Source organism: Lagenorhynchus albirostris, chromosome 8, assembly GCF_949774975.1.
Source record: "Lagenorhynchus albirostris chromosome 8, mLagAlb1.1, whole genome shotgun sequence".
Taxonomy (NCBI): domain Eukaryota; kingdom Metazoa; phylum Chordata; class Mammalia; order Artiodactyla; family Delphinidae; genus Lagenorhynchus; species Lagenorhynchus albirostris.
Window position 1 is genome coordinate 74,722,180 of NC_083102.1, and position 23,748 is coordinate 74,745,927.

The 23,748-nt window shown below is 35.8% G+C and overlaps 1 protein-coding gene across 3 annotated transcripts in view; it reads right to left on the reverse strand.

Moving 5' to 3' along the window:
* Positions 1 to 23,748, reverse strand: part of HYCC1 (hyccin PI4KA lipid kinase complex subunit 1) — a 109,321-nt gene that overhangs the window by 49,107 nt on the left and 36,466 nt on the right. For all 3 annotated transcript variants that reach the window (XR_009542009.1, XR_009542008.1, XM_060157142.1), the window contains exons 3-9: positions 19,771 to 19,872; positions 13,889 to 14,068; positions 12,953 to 13,033; positions 12,337 to 12,452; positions 11,868 to 11,963; positions 3,121 to 3,237; positions 66 to 153 (exon numbers count right to left, since the gene is read on the reverse strand). Coding sequence is in view for 1 of the 3 variants with exons in the window: in XM_060157142.1 (XP_060013125.1) it covers positions 66 to 153; positions 3,121 to 3,237; positions 11,868 to 11,963; positions 12,337 to 12,452; positions 12,953 to 13,033; positions 13,889 to 14,068; positions 19,771 to 19,872 (780 nt within the window). In the remaining 2 variants the exon portion in view is untranslated. The remainder of the gene's footprint in view (positions 1 to 65; positions 154 to 3,120; positions 3,238 to 11,867; positions 11,964 to 12,336; positions 12,453 to 12,952; positions 13,034 to 13,888; positions 14,069 to 19,770; positions 19,873 to 23,748) is intronic.

The following is a 23,748-nucleotide window of genomic DNA, read 5'->3' on the forward strand; positions in this document are numbered from 1 at the left end:
AATTTATAGTTCTAAATTGAGAAATTTTAAATTACAAAATTTACATAAATAAGTGAGACACCTACCAGCAATGGCTCTGGATATAATTCTAGCTGGGCTCTGTATATAATATCATCCAATGCTTTTTGAGCTAGATCCCATTCTCCATTATAACTATAAAATTAAATGAAGTATAATTACTTTAAATTAATTCTATATAACTGAACAAGATATAATGAGAAATTGTTTATCTTTAATAAAGAAAATAATAGATCGTATTAGCACATTGCTTAGCATTCCACCCTCATTAAATATATATTTCTAAATCTTTGAATTCCTTTCAACTGTATCTGAAAGCCTATTAATAGCAAAGAAAATTTTACAGATGTAATTTCTTCTCTAAAGAACATGTCTATTTATAGAACAGATAGCCAAAAAGCTAGGCAATCTCAAAGCACTTTACGCTTTCAAAACAAGTCAGAGCATAATAAATTATATACCTTAGAATAATGTTCAGAACACTGTATGGTCAAACTACTCTGTAACTCCCATGGTTTTTAACGAAAATCTACAACTACTGTGGCTTGCAGCATCCTAAGTAGTTACTTCTTTGCATTCACATAGTCATTTAGAAGTGTACGTGACATATGCTGCAAATATCACAGAGATATTGGGAAAAAAGTGCATGTGTATATTAGTTTTCAAAGATATGGCCAAACTCTTCCTAAAAATTGGCTAAATGATGGAACGGACAGAGAAATAACCACTTGCTCATCTGACAACAAAATAAAGAAGTGTGAATTACATCAAGCGTGCAAGTGAGGCCTAAAAAATGGAAGCAGCATTGCTCTCACCCTAAAAACAAGATAAAGCCAGGTAATCTACAAAATCATAACTTCTCATGAATCCAACAAGGAGCTAAGGTCACAGGGCAACCAAGTAGCCCGAAACCCAATGGCAGCCAGGTGCCCCTGAAGAGAGTGAGGCCACAATGCAGGTGGGTAAAAAGAATTCAGCTAAACTTTTCAACAAATTTCTAAAAGCCAGGTGTGGGCCAGTACAAAAACTCTGGAAGCAGATACAAGGGGACGTCACACCCACTCATAAGCTCTTCTCCACAAACCACCTTTAGGCACTCATAAGAAAAACTAAGCACAGGGCGGGGGACCAGAGAAAGCTGCTCTTGGTAGTGCAGGCCTGAAGGAGAAGAGTGGCCACCAGAGCAGGAAAGACACCAGACAGATCCAGCCAGACACTTTCAGTGGAACAAAAGTTTAAAGCCTTTGGGGAAAGAGCAGAAAAACCCTTTCACCCCGAGGGCGGAGGTGAAGACCAACTCACTCTCGCTGTGAGGGAGAGAAAAAGAAAAAAAGCCTCTGCATGTAGGGGAGGATCAGGAAATCATCCTATGCTGAGAAGAAGGAAGGCCAGAGGTCTCCTACCACTGGAGGAGGGGCAGGACCACTGAGGAACTCCCACCCAGATAAGCAGGGACATAGGGCCTGCTTAGAACTGAGGCTAGACGAGCACAACAGAAAACACCACTTCTCCTCCCTCCCACCCCCAACCAGGCTAGTACACATCTAGAAACATGGAGCAGCACTCTACTGCTGGAGGAGGGGCAAGAACACGGAGAGAGACCCTCTCTGAGGTACAGACATACCCGGAAAGCTAAAAGCTGAGGACGGAGCAAGAGTATTGAGGAAAAACTCTCCAGCAATAAGTAGCAGGTAACATAAAAGGAATTTGGAGTAGGTGGTGCAATATAGGTAATCATAGCAGCAATGAATCCAGTCCCAGCTCACTCCTGCCTACAAAAACTCTACTAGCATCCTAGAAAAGAGGCATATCCATTTCCAGGCATAAATAATATTTATCTCAATCTTTACTGTTCTACCCATGAACAAAATAATGATCAATCAAGTATTACAAAGCACACAAAAAGCAAGAAGAAAACAACCCACTATCAAGAGACAAAAACCAACTGAACCAAATTCAGAGATGACTCAGATGTTGTACTTACTTGGGAAATTAAAATAACTGAGATTAATATATTAAATGCTCTAGTGGAAAAGAGGGACAACATGTATGAACTGATGGGTAGTTTAGCAGAGAGATAGAAACTATAAAAAAAGCCAAATGAAAAGGCTAGAAATAAACACAGTAACAGAGATGAAGAACCCCCTCAGTGGGCTCATTAGTAGACTCAACATAGTCAAGGAAAGAATCAATGAACATGAAGATAGATCAACAGAACTTAATCAGAAACACAAAGCAAAAAGGAGAGAAAATAAAATAGATCAGAGCATCTAAGAGCTGTGGGACAATACTAATGGTCTAACACAGGGGTCAAGAAACTTTTTTTTAAAGAGCCAGATAGTAAATATTTTGGGCTCGTGGGCCATACAGTCTCCACTGCAACTAGTCAACTCTGTCACTGTAGCACAAAAGCAACCACAGACAATACATAAACAAACAGATATCACTGCTTTTCAATAAAACTTTTTAAAAACCAGGGAGCATGCCAGATTTGGCCCAAAGATCATAAATTCTGCCTTCAGTTAAGAAGCTTATAATCTACTGGGGAAAATTAAGATATCAAGTGAATATAATATAAAGTATAGTAAGATATGTGTAGTAAGAGAAGTACAAAGTAGTAAAAGGGTGCAAAGAAAAATACTAATATCTCAAGTATCAAGTAAGACTGAGCATCAATATTAGAAATTAATAGCAAATTCATAATAAACTTTGATGAAAGAGGCTCTAAGATGTTTCTCAAGAATTAAAATTTCTGGAAATGGAAAAGGGATATTCATTAGGGAAAAACTGCTACTTGGAAATTACAGCAAAAAAAAAATTGAGTAATGAAGAAAGAAACTGTAAGTGTACTTAGGTGTCACTAATTTTCATTCTGTCCCTGAATTAAAGAAAGACGATGAAGTGTTTTAGTTGGTTACAAATTCTTTAGAATATTAAAAGATATGTTTTAAATAATAAAACTATTATCAAGATATTGATTCATATTTTTTTCACAAAAATATGCTGATCGTTTATTGAGATTATAATATAGCAACAATAAAATAACAGACTATAATTTTCCAAAGAGATCAAAGATTAACTTTGTATATGAAATAAACTTACAAGGCAAAATAAATTCCTGTTAACATTTGCACCATGAATCCTGAAGAAACCGGTACCCTGCTACTTATACCTTTGTATTTTCTTACATGTTGTCGAGGATATCCACAAACACAGATTCTAGAAAGACCAAAATAAATATATTTGTAAAATTAGTAAAAATTAAGGTAATTTATTTTTTAACATTTATAAGCCAACAATGTACGAGGTATGCTCTCATAACAAACCAAACAGCAATGAAACAAAGAATCTTTCAAAACAGAACGTTTGTCTGTAACATTTTACTGAGTAAGTTAGACTGGGAAAAAATGTAGAAAGCTGGGGGTATGTTAATATAAAGTAAGTGAACCAGATTATCAGAGTTGGTTCACTAATTTTGATCAATCATTATTACTGACCAAATTATTAATGATTTTTGGTTACCATTAAACATGAAGCTCAGCACTATTCATCATGAATAGATCAGTGGTATGATCCTCTATTCCCGATAAAGTTCTTGACACCAACTGCAGGCTCCAAAAAAGTATTCTAAAATTAGACTCAAACTTCATACAGTATATCTTAATAAATTTCAGATAGATTGAAAATTTTTATGTTAAAATACCATAAGAGGGGACTTCCCTGGTGGCACAGTGGTTAAGAATCCGCCTGCCAATGCAGGGAACGTGGGTTCGATCCCTGGTCCAGGAAGATCCCACATGCTGCGGAGCAACTAAGCCCATGCGCCACAACTACTGAGCCTGCGCTCTAGAGCGCATGATCCACAACTACTGAGCCCGCGTGCCACAACCACTGAAGCCCGCGCGCCTGGAGCCCGTGCTCTGCAATGAGAAGCCCACGCACTGCAACAAAGTGTAGCCCCCGCTCGCCACAACTAGAGAAAGCCCACGTGCAGCAACGAAGACCCAATGCAGCCAAAAAAAAAACCAAAAAAAGTAACATACTATCATCAGGGAGTGAAAAGGAAAGAATAAGAGGAATGTATAATTATCCCCACATTTATTGGGGGGGTTGGATAGCTGGCTGGCTGGTAGTGCCACTAAATCAATTAGGACAAGTAACACATACTGTTTTGGAAGGTGCTAAGTTTCAGATATGTTTATTTTTAGGTATACAATATAGGTATCAGTTTTGTCTGTCATGTCCTCTCTCCCACCCCCAACGTCTTCCATTAATAGTACCTCTATCCCTCTTACCTTTAGGAAGTAGTCACCCCCTATAAAATTAAGTATAACCATGTGATTATGGTGAGGCTGACAATAAAACTGCCTGTGACAAGAGATCGCTACTCTGAGATCTATTTTTCCCTTCTTCCTTTTAATAACATATATAAAGGCACACTCCCCTCCACACTCCCCAACCAATTTTAACTAGAACTATGGCCACCTGCTAGAGACCATATCTCCTAGGCTTCCTTGCATCTAAGTGTGACCATGTGACTAGTTCTGGACAGTGGTCTGTTAACTGAAGTCGTATGACTTCTAGGCTGTACCCTTAAAAGGCAGCTGCTTGCCTTCCACTCTCTCTTTCTCCCTGCTTTCAGGATACAAGGCAGATGTAATAGTAGTGATTCATCACCATACAGACAAGAGTAAGACCATAGGGAATGGTAGAATCCCAAGAAAGAAGGAGCCTGAATACTTTAGAAACAGAGCCAATCTGCCCTCAGACCATCTATCAGCTTGGACTTTTATGTGAAAGAAAAATAACCACTTTATTTAAGTTACCATTATTTCTGTTAAAACAGCCAAACCAAAATTTAACCTGATACAGTACTCTTCCAATAATGCTACTATGCAACTTGGCCCTATAGGGGTTTGTATAAGCTTCAGATGGCACAATCGAAACTTTTGCTGGATTGTTTTTCATAGTGAACCTGGGAGAGATGCTCTTTTTCCTGTGTTCACTAAAGGAAGACAATGTAAGCTTTTAGCTGCCTGTGGTCACTGCTCTTACCACATAGAAGAAGCCTATCTTCAGTAAAAAAAAAAAAGTACAATGCCAACAGATGAAAATGAGGTAAGAGAGAGAGAGGAGAGAATAGCCTGATAACAGTTGAGCCTCTGCATCTAGTTGACCCTGAGGCCAGTTCCATCCCTGCTCTTCCCAAGTACTAACAGCCAAAAATTTTCCCTTTGATATTAGGTAGTTTTACGTAGGTATCAGTCAGTTGCAAGAGAAAGAGTTCTAACTCTTACAAGGTATCTATGGGACATCTTGATGAAGATGTTTACTGAACTGGATACACAGGTTTAGAAATCAGGAAAGAAGTATAGGATTTAAGAAAGAGAATATGGTCAGAAAAATAAGTTATTGCTGTTATTACACAACTTTTAAAAAACAACATTGCCATAGCTCTAGGATGGTCAATCAACTTTTAAATTTACTTTAGGTAAGAACTAGAGAGATAGTTCTCTCAATTCACAAAAGAAATAGGATTCCAGGTTCTCTTGTTTTCTCTACTAACTACCTATAAGGAAATAAGCAGTTATCTGTTAGAGGCTGTATTTACTTCTTTATTCAGAAGTGCAAAGGGTTAGTGTCTTAGTCCGTCTGGGCTGTTATAACAAAATACAATAGACGGAGTAGTTTATAAACAACAAAAATTTATTTCTCATAGTTCTAGAGGCTGGAATCACAAGATCAGGGTATCAGCATGGTCGGGCGAGGGCCCTCTTCAAGGTTGGAGAGTTCTTGTTATATCTTCACATGGCAGAAGGGGAGAGAGAGATCTGGCTAAGAACACTAATCCCATTCTCAAAGGCCCCACCTCCTAATACCATCACATTGCGCATTAAGATTTCAACATAAGAATCTGGGGATGGGGGGAACACAAACATTCAGATCATAGCAGTTAGGGGGTTTTGTTTGTTTGTTTTTTAGCAGTTAGTTTTTAATAACTACTAAAACTTTACCCAAACTGTAGCAAGTGACTTCAGGAATTTTTCATTTATCAATGAAAAATTTTTAAAAAATAAAAACTGAATTATTTCCTTTAATCATAATTTTACTTAATGGATCACAAATCTGAAGTGGAAGAGATTATCTATCATTCGTTCATTGAACAAATAGTTACTAAGTTTTTACTGTATGCCAGGCATTTCTCTTGAACTCTAAGGAGACAGCAGTGAAAAAAACACCAAAGTTCCTGACCTCATGATATTCCAGCAGTTGACAGGCTATACCAAGTGAACAAACAAGGTAATAACAGTGTTATAAGTGCTAAAAGGAAATAAACTGGGGTGGGAAGGTGCTACTATAGAAAAGATGATAATGGAAGATCTCTCCAAGGAGGTAACATTGAGCTGAGACCCAAAATAATCTAGTGCTAGCCAGCTGCAGCATAACTCATAATGGCAATTCTTTACCCTCTTTTCTCCAGTCCTTTTTTTTTTTTTAAATAATTAATTTTTGGCTGCTTTGGTTCTTCGTTGCTGTGCGCGGCTTTCTCTAGTTGCGGTGAGCGGGGGCTACTCTTCGTTGCGGTGCACGGGCTTCTCATTGTGGTGGTTTCTCTTGTTGTGGAGCACGGGCTCTAGGCGCACGGGTTTCAGTAGTTGCGGCACGTGGGCTCAGTAGTTATGGCTCGCGGGCTCTAGAGCACAGGCTCAGTAGTTGTGGTGCACGGGCTTAGTTGCTCCGCGGCATGTGGGATCTTCCCGCACCAGGGATTGAACCCGTGTCCCCTGCACTGGCAGGCAGATTCTTAACCACTGCGCCACCAGGGAAGCCCTCTCCGGTCCTTGCTTTTAATAATTAAGAATTCTGATTTACTCATCAGTACTCTGAATGCTCTCTTCAAAGATATTCTTTTCACATAGATCCTTCACTGAATTTACATAAAACGCAGAACAAAGCAAAAACAATCAACAAAGCTACATGTCACATGAATGCCTGACTCCTCTGTTCATCAGAGGGTATCCTGAAGTTGCCTGACTTCCCTTTACAAATCCAAAACATAAGGACTCGACCTTACGAAGAGCAGCTGAGTGGCCTAACCTCCACTGCTATATTAAACTTACTCTGCAGTCACATATAGGTATCTCCCAAATTCACAAACCATGATAAAATAAAATTCCTTTTAGAAGGCATATTTGTCAATACATTTCTGGAAGAAGTTCTAAGTATCAATTTGTAAGTGAGGGAAACTACTGCCATGATTCTCATTCTCTGTTGAGAGATACTATCTCTTTCTTAGACTGAGAGAAAACCTGTGAGATTGTTCTCAATATACTGAATTACAAACCACAAAATGATTAGAAAGCCCAATTCCAGTGGGGCTGACTGGAGAGAGTATTTATTTAGAACTTAAAGTAAAAAGTAAATAGATTAACTACTATCATTACATCATCAGACCAGTGAGTAGAAACTAGCTAGAAAAAAAGGGAAACAATGATTTTTCTATTTTTTAACTTGAGAAATATTTAAAATTTGGTCCAGTTCTATTTCGTATCCATCTGGATAAAATACATAGACTATGAAATAAAACTAACCAATTTCAAAACCTCTTCCTTTTCTGCTCTGCTTTTTAAATAGTGAGGAGAGGGGAGGTGAGGAGAAGGCCAGGAGAGCAGAAAAAGTGGGGGAATAAGGGAGAAAAGAGAAAATGGAAGAAATTCCTACACAGTAATGAGCACTTTTCTGTTCTTATGCTTCTGCTCTTTGAAATTAGGAGCCTAATAAAGGCTGCATCTTCTATCACTTTCCTCAAGAGAATACCATATACAAAAATAGTGCTCAAGTTGCTGGAGAAGAGATTATCTCAGATGGGTTGTAAAGGAAGGATGGAGAAGATTTACAATGGTGGAAAGGTGTACAAAGTAAATAATAAGCAATGAAAAGTCAACTGTAGGTTCTTTCAACAAGGAATTTCCTAGTATAAGATATGCTCTAGAACAGCTGGCAACTGCAAACAGGTGGGAAAAAAGAAAGAGCGGCTGTGTATCTAGAGTAAACATGTGTGTTCATCATTGGGGTGCTAGCTGTCATTTATTGAACGATAACAAAGTGACATACACTGTGCTAAGAGCTTGTTCTCTCTCTCTCTCTCTCTCTCTCTCTCATTTTATCAGGCAGGAAAATTAATCCACAAGATGGTTTATTTGCACAAAGCTGTCCCTAATAGACAGAAAACAAGAAGAAATCTGTTCAGTGGTCAGGAAGGCTGATTTAGGAATCAAGAGTGGGTCAGTGTTTCATTACAGGTTCACAGGAACAAATACACTGATCAAGAATCCCTAGCAGTACATATTCAAGTCAGTCACCAAGGTGACTCACCAAGTGAACAAAATCAGGACAGTCCCTTAGACAATGGGGGAAAATTTAATTTACAGCTTACTACAGTTTCATCTTTAATATTTATATTCTACATCAAAAGGCAAGATAAGCCATTTCTTAAACACAATTGTATTAAAAGAGATGCTCAAAAAAGAAGAAAAAACTATTTCCCCAAATTTAGAGGACTTAGGAATATACTAATAAAACTTATTTGTAGTATTGGTGGGTATGTTGCTTTTAGGAGGGCCATATGTAATATTTAGTACTAGCAGAAAATAAAAACTTGTTGACTAAAACTCAGTCTACCTCTTGCCTCCTTTCAGATCTCTCTTCTAGTGGTTCATGCACATATGCAGGAGGAAAACACAGGCTATCAAGCTGGCCATCAGTCTGCTTACAGTTAACTGAAGCAAAGCTTATAGTTAACTGAACAGATTTTTGACCAGTAGAATAGATTTGTATGTATGCGTGGAGGGTGGGAAGTGTCCAGGATTGTTTTAATTCCACGATTCATTACAATCAGAAGGTTAAAAAAAGAACAGAACACATTTGTCACTGAACCTAGCTCAGGTATTCCACGAAATTTTTCTGGTTGTATTTATGTGTCCTTCCTCCTAGATAACCCAGTCTATCATTTTGGTATAATTATCATCAACAACCAAACTAATCAGCAATCTGAAACAACTGCCACACGGCCAAAACAACTTGATTAGCCATAACACAGTGTGATCACTTTATTTTATTCTTCAGGAAAACCTGCACCAGGACTAAGATCATGAGGAATCTCTTGTACTTTAACTATCATAATCATTTATAACTTACTTATCATCATAGTTCTGTAACTAATTTTCCTTCCATAGCTCTGGACTAGGCTTTGCTTGATTAGATACTAGTGCTTTCTAGTTCTTTGCTATACATCTTTAAAGTGTACACCTTAATTAGAATATTTGATAAATGATTAAGGGAATCCAGAGTTAAGAGAAATAAATAACTAGATTTTAAACTATTGAGAATACAGTAATAGGGAATCTAAAACAAAAACAAAAGCAAACTAAAAAAGATGGAAACGATAAATCTGATGGAGTTCCTATTACATCATGTTCTGTGGCTTAAGACTTAGCATTATTAAATAGTTTAAGTCTTTTGAATTACATAGATCTCTTTCCTCCCTCATTTTCTTATAGCTAGTGAGTATACTAGAGTGTTTCTTGTGGCATAGAATTAATGTAATATGTTTCTACTAAAACCTTCCTCGGCCAAAATCCTATAGCTAGTTTTCAAGTAATTGGTGTTTCTATTTGTTTTCAAAACCAGCTCTTACTTCTGTTCTTAAAGGATAATCTAAGTCCCTGGTTAGTTAAATTGATATATTACCAATTTTCTACCCAGAACATAAAAGTAATTATACTGAAGATAGTGCATTCGAGTTACACAGGACAGAAACCAGTGACACATGTTCTTTCCTAACTTTGCCATCAGTCATTTCAGGAAAACATCAACAGTGGTCCTTATTTAGGAAGTTGTGTTAGAACATTTGTATGTATTAGAATGTTAGAGCTTCAAGCATATTAGAATATTCCTGGGTCCTACCATCTAAAATACTGCTTTAAAGTAGTGTGTTTTAAGCTCTACAGGTGAAAAGTTCCTGCATCTAACTACTCCTTAAGCCAATGTTTCTGAAGTGTTGGTTCTTACACTCATTTTAGTGCATAACAACATTTTCACTGGACCATAATGAAATGAGAAACAAGGAATGCTAAACATCTCACTTTTGCCTTATAAACTGTTGTCCTTCCCTTCCATTCTACCCCTTTTGGATGTTAAAATACTCTCCCCTTTCATTAAATAATGTTGATGGTAGATATTTATAATACAATGACTTGACAGAAGACAAAGTCGGCAACACCATGTAAATACCCACTTCAGCTTTCTTGAAATTTTACAGATCTGTGAAATTCAAAAACTCTGGGCACCTCTGCCTTTAAAATATTTAAAACAAGAAACATATTAGAAAGAGTAAGTGAGAGAGATGGCACACTGGTACCATCTTCTAAGGTGCAGCAAATGTACTTGTGCTCCAATTCAGGAAATATCTGAATGACTCTCCACTTCTCTATCTTCTCTAATAAGCCCCCTGCCTTGTTACCTCCCTCTCCCTCTCCCTGGTCCTATGTGGTTTTCTATCTTATTCAATAGAATCAATTTAGGTTTTCTGTTTGTTTTGTTTTGACTTCATTTCTAAGTATTGCTCTATGCACCCTCCCTCTTACTAACTTTGCAAAGCTACATTTTCTTTCTTTCTTTTTTTTTTTTTTTGCGGTACGCGGGCCTCTCACTGCTGTGGCCTCACCCCTTGTAGAGCACAGGCTCCGGACGCTCAGGCTCAGTGGCCATGGCTCATGGGCCCAGCCGCTCCGCGGCATGTGGGATCTTCCCGGGCCGGGGCACGAACCCGTGTCCCCCGCACTGGCAGGCAGACTCTCAACCAGTGCGCCACCAGGGAAGCCCCAAAGCTACATTTTCTAAATAAGTTTCCCAAATCTAAATTATTTTACAAGTTCCTTAATTCTATATTTTCCCTTATTTACTTGAATCACCAAAGGCATTTTCTCCGCCTTGTTTTTTTTGTTTTCTTTTGTTTTTGTTTTTTTAAAAAAAGGTAACAGGGACTTCCCTGGTGGTCCAGAGGTTAGGACTCCTCGCTTTCACTGCTGAGGGTGCAGGTTCAGTCCCTGGTTGGGGAACTAAGATCCCGCAAGCCATGCAGTGTGGACAAAAAAAAAAAAAAGTAACATCTTCAACATAAAAAATGTAGAGAATGACAGAAAAATCACACAGGAAAAAAATTAAAATAAACTATAATTCCACCAAGTAGATATAACTATTGTTAATATTCTGGTCATATTCAGTCAACGCTGGAATCACACCATATATACTATCATTAAGTACTCTTTTAAATCAGAATTCTTAAATATTTGCATAGTATACACAAGGATGACCATAATTTACTTAACCAAGCTCTTGGCTAAATTTTTTTTAACACGAAAAGTTTAAAAACCAGTATCTCTTACTTCCTTCTTGGTACCAAATTAGAGCACAAAGAAAATAACTACCTAGATAGATAGATAGATAGATAAACAGACAGATAAAAAAGCAAAGAAAACAGAAACCAACCACATGCCAAAAACTGAAAGGTCATAATAGTTCCATTCTTTTAATTATACAGTATGATCCTTTTCTAATTAAATATTCTATTGAAATGTTATTCAGCTTTACCCACTTCACTGTGTTTTTTGTGACTTCATTGTGTTTTTACGGAGCTTTCTGTATGTCAACTACGTGGAGCTTTATATTAACCTATTTAGTGTTTCAAGCAAATGATTAAACAAAACAAAAATAACTCAGATATGTAACAAACTAGCAATCCTAGATTCACATATTTCAATACTAAAAACATTTGAATTTTAATTTACCTTGAACAAATTTGACACAGTGATTGAAGAGAAACACTGGGCATATAAGTTAGGGCAGCATTGTAACACAACAAAAGGAATGTCAACACTTCAAACCTAAAGATAAACCAAAAGAATATTTACAAATCTTGAGAATTCTTAGAAGTCAACTGTAATTAAGCAAGCATTGGGGAGGGATATTATGTTACAAAACAGACCTGTACAATATAATCACACCAATAAGAATACAAAACTGAAAGAAAAAAGTAACAGTCATATGAAAATTATCTTAAAAATTCAATGTTCCAGATGACATCTGAAGCAAAGTGTAAGTGACAAATCGGGAAGATGTGTTTTTCTCTTGTATAAAATGACTCAACATTTTAAAAATTGTTACATACAACTCATTAAACATTATTTATAAATCTACTGAAATAATTTCTTAAAAAATTAGCATGGTACAATAGCAGGTTATGTCTCCACAGTATACCTATTCTGTGCTGTCAGCATCTCCCTTTGGGGGTGAGGTCCGCTGTATACAACTTTTGACAAGCCATGCTGGGATAGGGCGCTCTCGGTCAGAGCCATGGACCCAATGCTGGAAGGCTAAAGAAAAGACATGTGAATAAAGAAAAAACCATTCTGTTGAAGATGTGGTATTTAGAATATATACACCAGTAAGAATGACTGCCATGAACATCATACATCTTGGAAATATTCAGACTGCCTACTAAGTATTCTGCTCAAAGATTTAACAAATAATTCAAAACAAACCACAAATAGAAATACAAAATAGTTTAACTTTAAAAATTCTACCCCAGAAATACATAATTGCCACACATAAAAAATCTAATCTTATGTGTCAGGAGAAGGGGAGAATATTTCAAAATGAATACTTTTAATAGATCTTTTAAAATCAGGTTTTAGTTTAATGATTTTGATTGCCCATTTTTACTTTGGGAATAGCCAATACTTTGTGTGGTGTTTTATACTTTTTAAGGCACTAATAAACTGATAAAATTTTTTGTCTCAATAACCAGACCCTAACTTATAGCAACTTCAAATCTTAGGACCAATAAACTTACTTTGATAAAAATGTCACTTACCTCATGATATACAGATGGTTTGGATAAAGATGGAATCGTAAAACTCAATACTTTGCTATGTCCCTGTTTGTCAACTATTTCCTACAAAAGTGAAAGAAAATATCTTACAATATTTATTTTTTACACATAAATTTAAAAGCTGAATTTAAACTGTTAGTCTAAAAAAAAAAAAGACCTGAGAAGAAAGGAATTTTAAATTCAGCTAAAATCTTAAACTATGATAATCGATTATTCACAAATACTAGGAGTTAACCTTCTCCTTAAAATGTAAGTAACACAGTTTTAAGGATGAAATACAGATGTAGTGTGGTAATAATCATTGATTTTTTCTCATGTAAAAAGTTCTACTTTCTAAATCAATTAACATAGTTATGAAATACATTATGAAATGACCCTTAAATTTTTTTTTCCACTTTAAAAAGTACAAACCTTAAGTATGTATCTAGAATATTGTACTATTTAATATACAAACACTATTAGTAATGTAAACTATATATTTTAAATGAATGGTGTGAAGTCTGGAGACAGTCCAGATTTTACAGAATTATTATTGGTAGATATTAGACTAGATCTTTTCTCCCAAACTTTCTGTGAAGGTCACAACAGACAATTTATAGACAGTGGATTTTAAGTTTAAAAAATTGAAAACTCAACACTGGTATTTTCAGATACCTCCATAAAATCATTTAAATGGACTGATTTTTAGTCTCCAATCAATCAAAAAATGTATATTTACATAATTGTATGTATGCCCATATAGCCTTCAACCTCCAGAAAGTTATTTTTGGGAGAATGAGCTACGAGTCATTTGATGTATTAAAAATAAATATTAGCTTTACTAAAATGAAGAATAGTTGCCATTATGTATTCATTTTGTTGAAAGGGTTATATGCTTGGCTTTTGTCAGAAAACATTTTAACTATATTAAATACAAACCAAATTGTAAACCCCTAGGAGAAGAGCTTCAATGCATCCACTGCTATGCACATTTCTGCTGGCTGAGACGGCAAGGTAGCACCAAATCAGTTCTGGAAGAAACTGCAGTGTAAATCGAAGCAACTGCTCCTCTCCGCTGCGATAGAATTCAAAGAGCTGGTGACAGACAGGTTCTAGCAACTGCAAGAAAGACAAAATATTCATTCAAGGACTGGACTGTATTTGAATGACACTGATGTATTAAATATAAAAGGTTTTCCCTGATTGGTAATTACTGAAATATACAAATGTTTCCATTTTTTGGAAACACAAAACTATTCACAGCTAAGCTATTTAGTAATGAACTCTAGTGGAAGGCCAAACTGCAAACTAAGTGTATACTGAAGCACTTTATAAACTCTAAAACATTCTGTAACTCGAAGGTAGTATTGTTATCAAAACCGTATCTTTTAAAATTCCTAAAATAGATAGGTTGTGAGAAGTTTCTTCCTGAATGTCCTTGCTTCCAGATAAAACATGTCAATATAAATGACTGGCTACAGGGTTGGAGAAAATGAAATGGGAGTCCTAGGGAGTTACTGTCTCATTGCCCTCCTGAGTTATAACTAGGCAGCATGGGACAGCAATGACCAGTATGTGGAGGGAGAAGCTGAATAATATAAAGCCCCTAGGTCTAGTTTCTTACTGTAACCATGGTTAATTCCCCTGGATGATCTAAACATTGCTATCATTTTATTTTAAACTTGATTTGGACTTACTGATAGCCTTTTTTTCCCCCCACCACACTCCCCCAGTTACCCAGTTAACAGAGCTGACTGTATCTTTATAACAGATTTTTAAAAAATCAGAAAGTCAAGATAAGAGACTCTTATAGCTAAGTATTATCTTAAAGCATATATAATCACACACAAGTCATTAACGAATATGTCAGGGCTACTTTTCAAACAAGCAGGCTACTATTATGTATTAAGCGAATGGGAGTTCATTCACTTCACTAACTTAGGCAATAGATTGACGTCAATTTACGAAACAGATTTTCTACTGCCAATAATTGGAATGAACAGGAACTAAAGTGGATGTTTTGATTTCAAAAAAGTTCAATATGTAAAGCAAACCGGGTATAATTAAAGTCAGTATTATAGAAAAAGTTATACTTTAATAAATATTGACTAAATCAAACTGGTCTTTCCTATTGAAAAACTATCTTCTGACAGTTAAGGAACATTTTTCCACTCTCAGAATGGTCATCAGAGTGCAACAGGTGTCCACTGTGGCATGGCAAAGGCAAAAGGAAACTGGAGGGTCAGAGGCAAAGTAACCCCATTCACAGATAGCAAGGAAAGTTTTTAGGGTAGGAATTTGGAAGAATGGAGAGGGGGATGGTGGAAGAAAGACTGGTAGGGGAATGTTTAGCTTTCAGGATGGAGTTTTAAAATTTCTTTGTGGACCAGGGTCGATAATCTTGTACTGTGGTGTAATATCGGTCTTCTCTAAATACCACGGAAAGCTTTGATTAAATCAATTAATATAGTCTAAAAATTATTTGCAAACTTGTGAAACTTTATGCTGAAAATTTATTCAATAGGCTGCATGAACACATAATCAATTTTAATCAAAACACTCCAAAAGGCCTTTTAAACTGGTTTAAAATCTAAAATTAAATGGAGTTTTGGTTTATGAAAGCAGAACCAAATGAAGACAGATTCAAAAGGGATGCAGAAGTTATATATTGCAATGAGATTAGATGAAATTATGCATATCAAAACACTAGAGGTAAATACCAGTATCTGTGCAGGATTTTACAGCTTGCAAAGTACGTTCACATATATGAACCCATTTAATTCCCACAATATTATATGGTACAATGTCATTACCCTCATGTATACTTTCTACATAAGGAAATTGAGACAAAGAAGCTATCAACTGAAATCAAAAACATCACACAGCCCACGAAAGTCTGACTGAAGGCAAGGCTTTCTAACTCCTTTATAAACATACCTGAAAAATGTCGGAAAAGAATAAAACAATATACAATGTGGGAAACACAAGCAGTGTTTGACTTATCTAACCTGAATATATATATATATATATTTTTTTTTTTTTTCGATATGCGGCCTCTCACTGTTGCGGCCTCTCCCACTGCAAAGCACAGGCTGCGGACGCGCAGGCTCAGCGGCCATGGCTCATGGGCCCAGCCGCTCCGCGGCACGTGGGATCCTCCCGGACTGGGGCACGAACCCGCGTGCCCTGCATTGGCAGGCGGACTCTCAACCACTGCGCCACCAGGGAAGCCCTAACCTGAATATATTTGAGACAAGCAATGGAGCATTAGAACATGCTGTATTCCTAGTGTCTTGCTTGAACTTTTGAATTATTTTCTCATGAAAACATTGTTATACTCAGTGGGTAGGTTTCATAATACTGTTAAGAGAGAAATGCACCTCAAGTATATTTTGATGTGCTAAATGGCCTTTTTATGGTCTAATCATCATGTACCTTCTTTCCATTCTAAAATACATTCTGAATTCTGAAACAACTGAGTTACAAATGAACTTTTAGAACAATCTATTCATAAGTAACAAGCTGTATCTTAAGAGAGAATTTTAATGGTAACAGAAATGTATCATAAAAATGCCTTTAAATGACTAAAGCAGGGATAGAAGATGGAAAAGAGCTAAGTTTGGGTAAATTCACAAGAGAATCTTCCAAACTTTTTTTGAATTGAACAGTTACTGAGAATACAGGTAGGAAACAGATACAGAAAAGTTGGAGGGCACTACTCTTCATGTGCCAGTAGCCAATGAACTGACCTCCTCTCACTCTGGGATTGCTATGCCTAGAAGATTTTATGCGGTTTTTTCAAAAAAAACAGCTGGTTTCATAACAGACTTGAGCATTGTTAGCCTCTAATCCTATGCCTATCTTAGTCAATTAAAAGCACTGGTTAAGGAAATTTCATTGTATCCATAAACTGCCTCTACAGTTTCTTGAGCCTGCCACACATACCTGCCTCAGGGCCTTTGCACTTACTATTCCCTCTCTGGAAAGCTCTTGCCCCAGTTTAATTTTCTTCCTCTAATTCATTCAGACCTTAATTCAACCATCACCTCCTCAGTCCCAACACATACTTCCCCTACTCTGCTTTATTTATCTTCACAGTTTTATCACTGACATTTTATTATACATTTAGGTATTTGTTTAATGTTTCTTTCACCTACCAGAATACAAGTTCTAATCTATAAGAAAAAGAATTTGTTCTGTTTTGTTCACTGCTACATTTCTAAGTGATTTCTGGCACACTATATGTGTTCAATAAATATTTATCAAATGAATTTAACTGAATAATGAAAAAGTACTACTTGTAAAATCCAAATACCAAATTTCCCAGACTTCAAATAACAGCAGAATCAACGTTCCAAATTTCAAAAATGCCAAAAGACAATGACGGCAACTTTTTGGGAATATCTCCACTTTAAGATACAAAATGTTCTAAAGAGCAAAAGGAAGGTTATGATGTTAAAGTAGACACTGCTATATTTTAGAAGCACTTCTAAGTACATTTTTAAAGACTGAGTTGTCTTTTTAAGAATACAGAATACACACTGTCTTTACCACATTCATCAGGCTAAAAACATAAAACAAACTTACATGCAAAACCTCCTAAACCAGTGCTTCTGAAAGTGTGGTCCATGGACTGAAGACCATCTACAAACTGTTACCAGTCCTCAACAATATAAATACAGAAATTGAGAGGAAATATTTAAAAACTTTTATAGCAACTTGATATGGCTGCAATAACCAAGAGGGTGATCAGCAGACTTATTGAACAGAGTATGGATCAGTTAGGGGTTATCAAATTTATGTGGCACCTCGCATGTGATGTGAGTTGCATACTTGTCATACACATTAGGTACACATATTGGTCTGTGAGAGACTGGAAAAAAAATATTAAACTGGTACTTCACCACAAATAGTTTGAGATATACTGCTCTGAGCCATCAGAGCTCACTGTCATCTGAATGAAAGAAATGTTATGAACCAAACTAGCCTATCAGAAATTTACCTCTATCCAAAGCAGCCTGGTTAAAACACACTTCATTAGAGAAAGAATTTTTAAGTCTTTCAAAATACTGATCAGTAAATGATAAATAAGACTTAATTTGTTAAAAAAATAATAATAAAGCACACAGCTATACTTGATCCATTTGGTAAAATAATTCTCAAATAAACATGGAAAACTGTAAGACAGCTTCTACCCAAATACTTCAAAAACTAAAACCCTTCAAGAAAACAAGCTACTATACAAATTAAGAAGCTTTGGGAAGGAGGAAGGTTGCTCTATTTAGTTATTCCAGTTAAAGTTTTTGTCTTGTCAATATAAACCCTAGTCTTTTTTTCAGCACCTAAAATTCATAATCTTTATAATCTTCTTTATGGAATAATCAGTAGAAGCTGGGTTATTCTAGACCCCCTCCAAAAGAGGTTACCTACTCAAATAACAAAAGACTCTAGTTTTGATAGTTTCATCCCAAAGGCATATAGGTCCACATAGAACTAGACGCCAGGGTGTAAGTTGTTTTACCCCTAGATAATAGGACTAGTGGTCTTAGAGCCTATCGTTTCACCTACCAAACTCAAGTATAAAAAGAATGCATACCTCATACTCCTCCTCTCTACTCCACCTCTTTCCATTCCCACTGACACTGCCCTAGTTCAGGTTCTCAACAGCCCTCCTACACTGTTGTCATAGCTTCCTAGTCTTCTTGCTTTCATTTTTTCCATTCTCCAATCTGTCCTCCACATAGCCACCTTCCTAAAACAATCAACTGGTCAAGTCATCAGCGCAAAAAAAGTCTAACCTGCTTATGATGGAATTCTAGGCCCGCCATGGTTACAACCTAAACCTACCTTTCCAGCTTCAGTTCCCAAAAGTCTTTCATCTCTTGTTAACTACTGCATTAGCCTATTTGCTTTTATCTAAATGCCATGCCTTTTGATTTTCCTCACTATTTCCAATCCTTATCTATTATATTTCTACTATGAATGGTGGGATTTATAAGCACCAGAATCTGGAGTATAGATCATTTTGTCACCTTCAAAGTAAACTTGCTATCTAAAAAAGAAAAGGAAATGCGGGGTGGGGTGGAGGGGCACGCAGAGAAAAGAAGAAGGGACTGGGAAAAACACGAGCAGGACCAAACTACTTGCTACTCTTCAAATTCCTCATATTTTCTCAGGCCTCCATATACTATCCCTACAGCTTGGAATGTCCTTTTACTTTCCACACCTGGAAAACATGTGCAAATCCATCTAGACTCAGTTAGGCATTGCCTTGAAAGCATGTATTTACAATATTTCCTCCCTTTCCTCTTACGGGATAAAGACCATGTGTTACTCATCTTTGATTTTCTGTTGCCTAGCACTGCAGCTGGCTCATAATGGGCACACAAATATTTGCTGAATGAATAAATGAATGCAGTGACCCAGACTTTCCAAGGCTATCTCCAGCAAGATAGATATATAGATAGATAGATAGACAGATACCTACATACATAATGCATAGGCAGATGAGCAGGAACATGTTCAGAGATGGCTTTGGAATATGGTAATAATTCTATTTCTTGGTCTGGGTGATGGCACACTGGAGCTCATTTTATTATAATTTTTTTTATTCTGCCATTTTTCTGCACATAAAGTATTCTTCTCTTATCCCTCTATCTACTTCTCAAAAGTAATCAGCTAAACACTCCAGAATATATATTACAATTCTTTAAACTATACTTTTCTCACCCTTTTTAATATATGTGTTATTTTTCACAGTAACAAATTAAAAAATCAATCAAATGAATACTACTAGCACAATAAACTGTTAGAGTACTTACCTCACTTTGTGGCTCCTGGATAACTTTATAGAGAGATGAAACTAAAGAACTCTTGTCTTTCAAATTTGTAGCATAATTTGGTAAAGATGTTTCTGGTAGTGTCTAAACAAATTTTAAAAAATACATTTTATTTTTATGAAATGTCCAGAACAGACAAATCCAAATACAGAAAGCAGACTAGTTGTTGCCAGAGATTGGGGGACAGGGAATTGGGAGAAGGAAGAATTCTTTTTAGGTGATGGAAATGTCCTAGGATTAGATGCTTGTGTTAGTGGCACAACATTGTAAACCACTAAAAACCACTGTATTTTCACCTTAAAATAGTTAATTTTTCATTATGTGAATTATATCTCAACAAAAAAATTGTAAAAATAAAATAAAAGATATATTTAATCCTCAACATCAACAGGGACATAAATTAACATTCAGCACTTCATCTTTGATCACAGTTTGGGGTTAGAAATAAGAATACAAATCATTTGTAAAGCCAGAGATACATTTTTTGTAGCATTATACAGGTTATCAATCTTATTAGCAGTATTTTATCCTATTTCTTAATAAACATGTTATATAAGGATCTAATGTTTCAAACCTTAAAGCCACAGCTCATCTATCAAAGTAACTCCTGAGTTACATGTTGTGACTGTTAAGTAAGACTGTTCTACTTTACAGAATTGGGGGGAAATTTTTTACTTCTCAGAACTGGAGAAAAAGATAGTCACACTACGAACAAACTAGTGTTCTTAATTCCATTTAAAATAGCAGCAACTAATCACAGAGCCACCCTTTCAGAAAGGACACTATGACCAGAGAGGAATGGGAAGAGATAAAACTCCAGTAGTAAGTCAGACGGTTTAGGATAAAAGTAGTAGGGAAATCTGAAGAAAAACAAAAAAACAAAAACCCACTTCATCATAACAAATGATAAAAACCTATCCTTCTAGAGTATACCCCTTCCTTAACAACTTCTGTCTCCCAAGTCATTATTTTTTCCCATGAAAATTATTTCTATCAATCAACCAATTAATCAACAATGTTAATCCTGCAGTAGATATAATGTCTCAAGATATTGCTAACAGTCATGCCAAGATATACACTATTTCTTACATGTCCCACATCCTAGTATTTCATGATTTAAAATGGGTTATGGTTAGTGTATATAGGTGGGTGTGTGCATAAATAGACACAGAAAATTAAACAGCATTAATTTTTATAATAAGGACATTTGGTTCATTTTTACCCTACTGTGAACTCCTTGAGGGCAAGAACTATCTTATCTCTCCATCCACAGCATTCAGCACAAAGCCTCCTACTCAAATCTTTGCTGAAGACATTTATATAGATGAACAAAATAAGAAATAAATACTGTCACTGTTTACTCTTCAGTAGATTCTTTAAAAATAGGTCACATTTCACCTTAGGATATATGAGTGAATAGCTTCTTTTTTTAATTTATTAAGATAGTTTTGTTTACCAGAATGGTAAGTAAATGTGAACTATCTGGGAACCTTCCACAATTCTTCCAGGGTGGGGGGGGGACGGAAGCTAGGAGTTTCACTGCAGCTGCTTACACAAAGAGGAGATTAGGGCTTTCTTCAGTATTTCAAAAGCATGTAGCAAAAGATCTCCAGGCAACATTCCATTTCCGTTATTTGATCAAGAGTAAACCTAATATTGATGGAATTTATATAAAAGGGAATAATAGACAAACAACAGATTTCCAATCACCTGAATGATAACGAACCTAAGTATACATGTAAAACACATTAATATATGTGTGTGTATGTGCACACGTGCACACGCGTGTCTAAACATAAAATTTTAAACCAAGTGAATTGAAAAATAAATCTTAAAAAATGATTAGTGAATTGAAAGATTATTACATACACTATCTAGGCTAAAACTGGAAGAGTCATTAAAAATGTGAACTACAATTTTCAGTTTATGTACCAATTAACCCTCATGAGGTAAAATATTTTTTGTGAAACAGCCAAAAGCAAAAGGACAGCTCTTTTCTGAAAAGACAAGTTCTAGAAAATACCCTGGGCCTAGGCTACTACTGCTAAATGAGAGGAAGGATCTCCCAAAAATTAGTGTAGTGAACTATTATATTTTATCACAATTCTGTCATTATTTCATTTTGTGAATGTGGGAAAAGTTACTTTTGTCTATAGAAGGAGAGAAAATAAAATTGCTGTGTTTATGAACAGTGCTTTGAAAACCTTAAGATCTAAAAGAGCCTATGGATTTAAATACTATGACAGCAAACCTTTAAATTTTCTTACACTGTACTAGTTCAAAGGTATTTGCCTTCTTAAATACCAGCTAAGCTTTCTCACTTTTCAGAAGGCAGAACTGGAGACAAAAGAAGTTATAATGGGACATTATGGTAGGAAATTAGTCTTGGCAAAATTTGAAGAAGACAGATGCTTCATACTAAAGTATCATTTGGCAGATGGCTTTTATAAAATATAAGGAAGTGATATGGGTTGGGTGGAAGAGAATTAATGAAGATGGACAGATGGGTGGAGAACCAATAAATAAAACAATTCTGACCAACAACATTACACATAAGACTAGATTTTGAGTCACATATTGCGATTCAGTGACTACCAGAAAATCAAAAATTTGGCGGATAAATATACATATAACATTAAGAAAAACACAATACAATCTGAAAAAGATAATATTTTACAAATAAATATTTGTAAAGACAGAGATTGAACTAACTATTCATGAAGCCTTAAAATAATGAAGTCTGAGTCTAATTCTCTTTGTTGGTATACTAAGAGAATATTAATGAGGGCCCATAGCTAGAGTAAATACTAGTTTTTCCAAAGGTAAAGAAGAAAAAAGAAATAAAAATTGCCCAAAGCAAACTGCATTGTCTTTGTGCATTTGAGAGAATGTTGAGTGATGTTATGAGGTTGGGAGTTCAGACTGTACCCATGGAACAGTGCACAGCTAAAATCATCTTCAAAGACCACCTATTTCAGGTTTTCTGGTGAGGATACTGAGACCCAAAGAAGTTATGTGATTTGTCCAACATCGTAAAACCACCTAGAGGAAAAATTATGATTAGATCAAAGGGTGTCTGACTTCTCAGCCCCATGTACTCTGTACCACTTACTTTATTAATCATGATGACCTTGGCCTTATTAGCACGACGGTTATTAGATTAAACAACCAAGCAGAGGCATAGATAGATGACAGATAGATAGATAGATAGATAGGTAGATAGATAGATGATCCCTAAACTTTATTTCTTAAATATTTTCACCAAAATACATAATTAACATCACAAATCATTTCAAAAGACAATATATTCAATTATAAAAGTATACTTGGGAGATTTGTTCTCATGCACTTTCCTATCTTCTATCGCTTTTACTATGCTGCTGATTTTGTCTGGTAACCTTAATCTCTTCATCAAATATAAACAGAGCTGAATTCAACACACATTAACACAATTCAAAATAATTTTCAGAAATGCCTACCAAATTAACCAAGGAATAGGAAATATCTTCCCTTATACTTGACAATAATTTAAATCATTTGTTATGTCAAATTGATTGAAAATTGGGTAAATTTAATTTTGGCGGGTTAGGGGAAAGTTAAATAACCTTTTATTTCATGGGGCCCAGGATCTTACTCCCCTCCTCGCAAGGAAAAGTTTCCTTCGCAGGAAGGGAAAGAAATAAACAAAAAGATGGGAAGGGAAGAGAATTAGTCATGATTTTCAGCTATTTGCCTTAATAGTTGATCCTCCCCTAAGCCCCACATCCTTTATCGAGCCCTCCTGACACAACTCCCATAGTAAAGAACGGCTAACTGGCTCTAATTGCTTTTGCAAATTTTACTTCATCATTAATATAAGAATGCCCTAGAAGTGGTATTCAACTGTTAAACTTGACAATTTTAATCAACTTGCCAAAAAAAAAAAAATCATGGTAATGAACCATATTAAACACTCTTGAA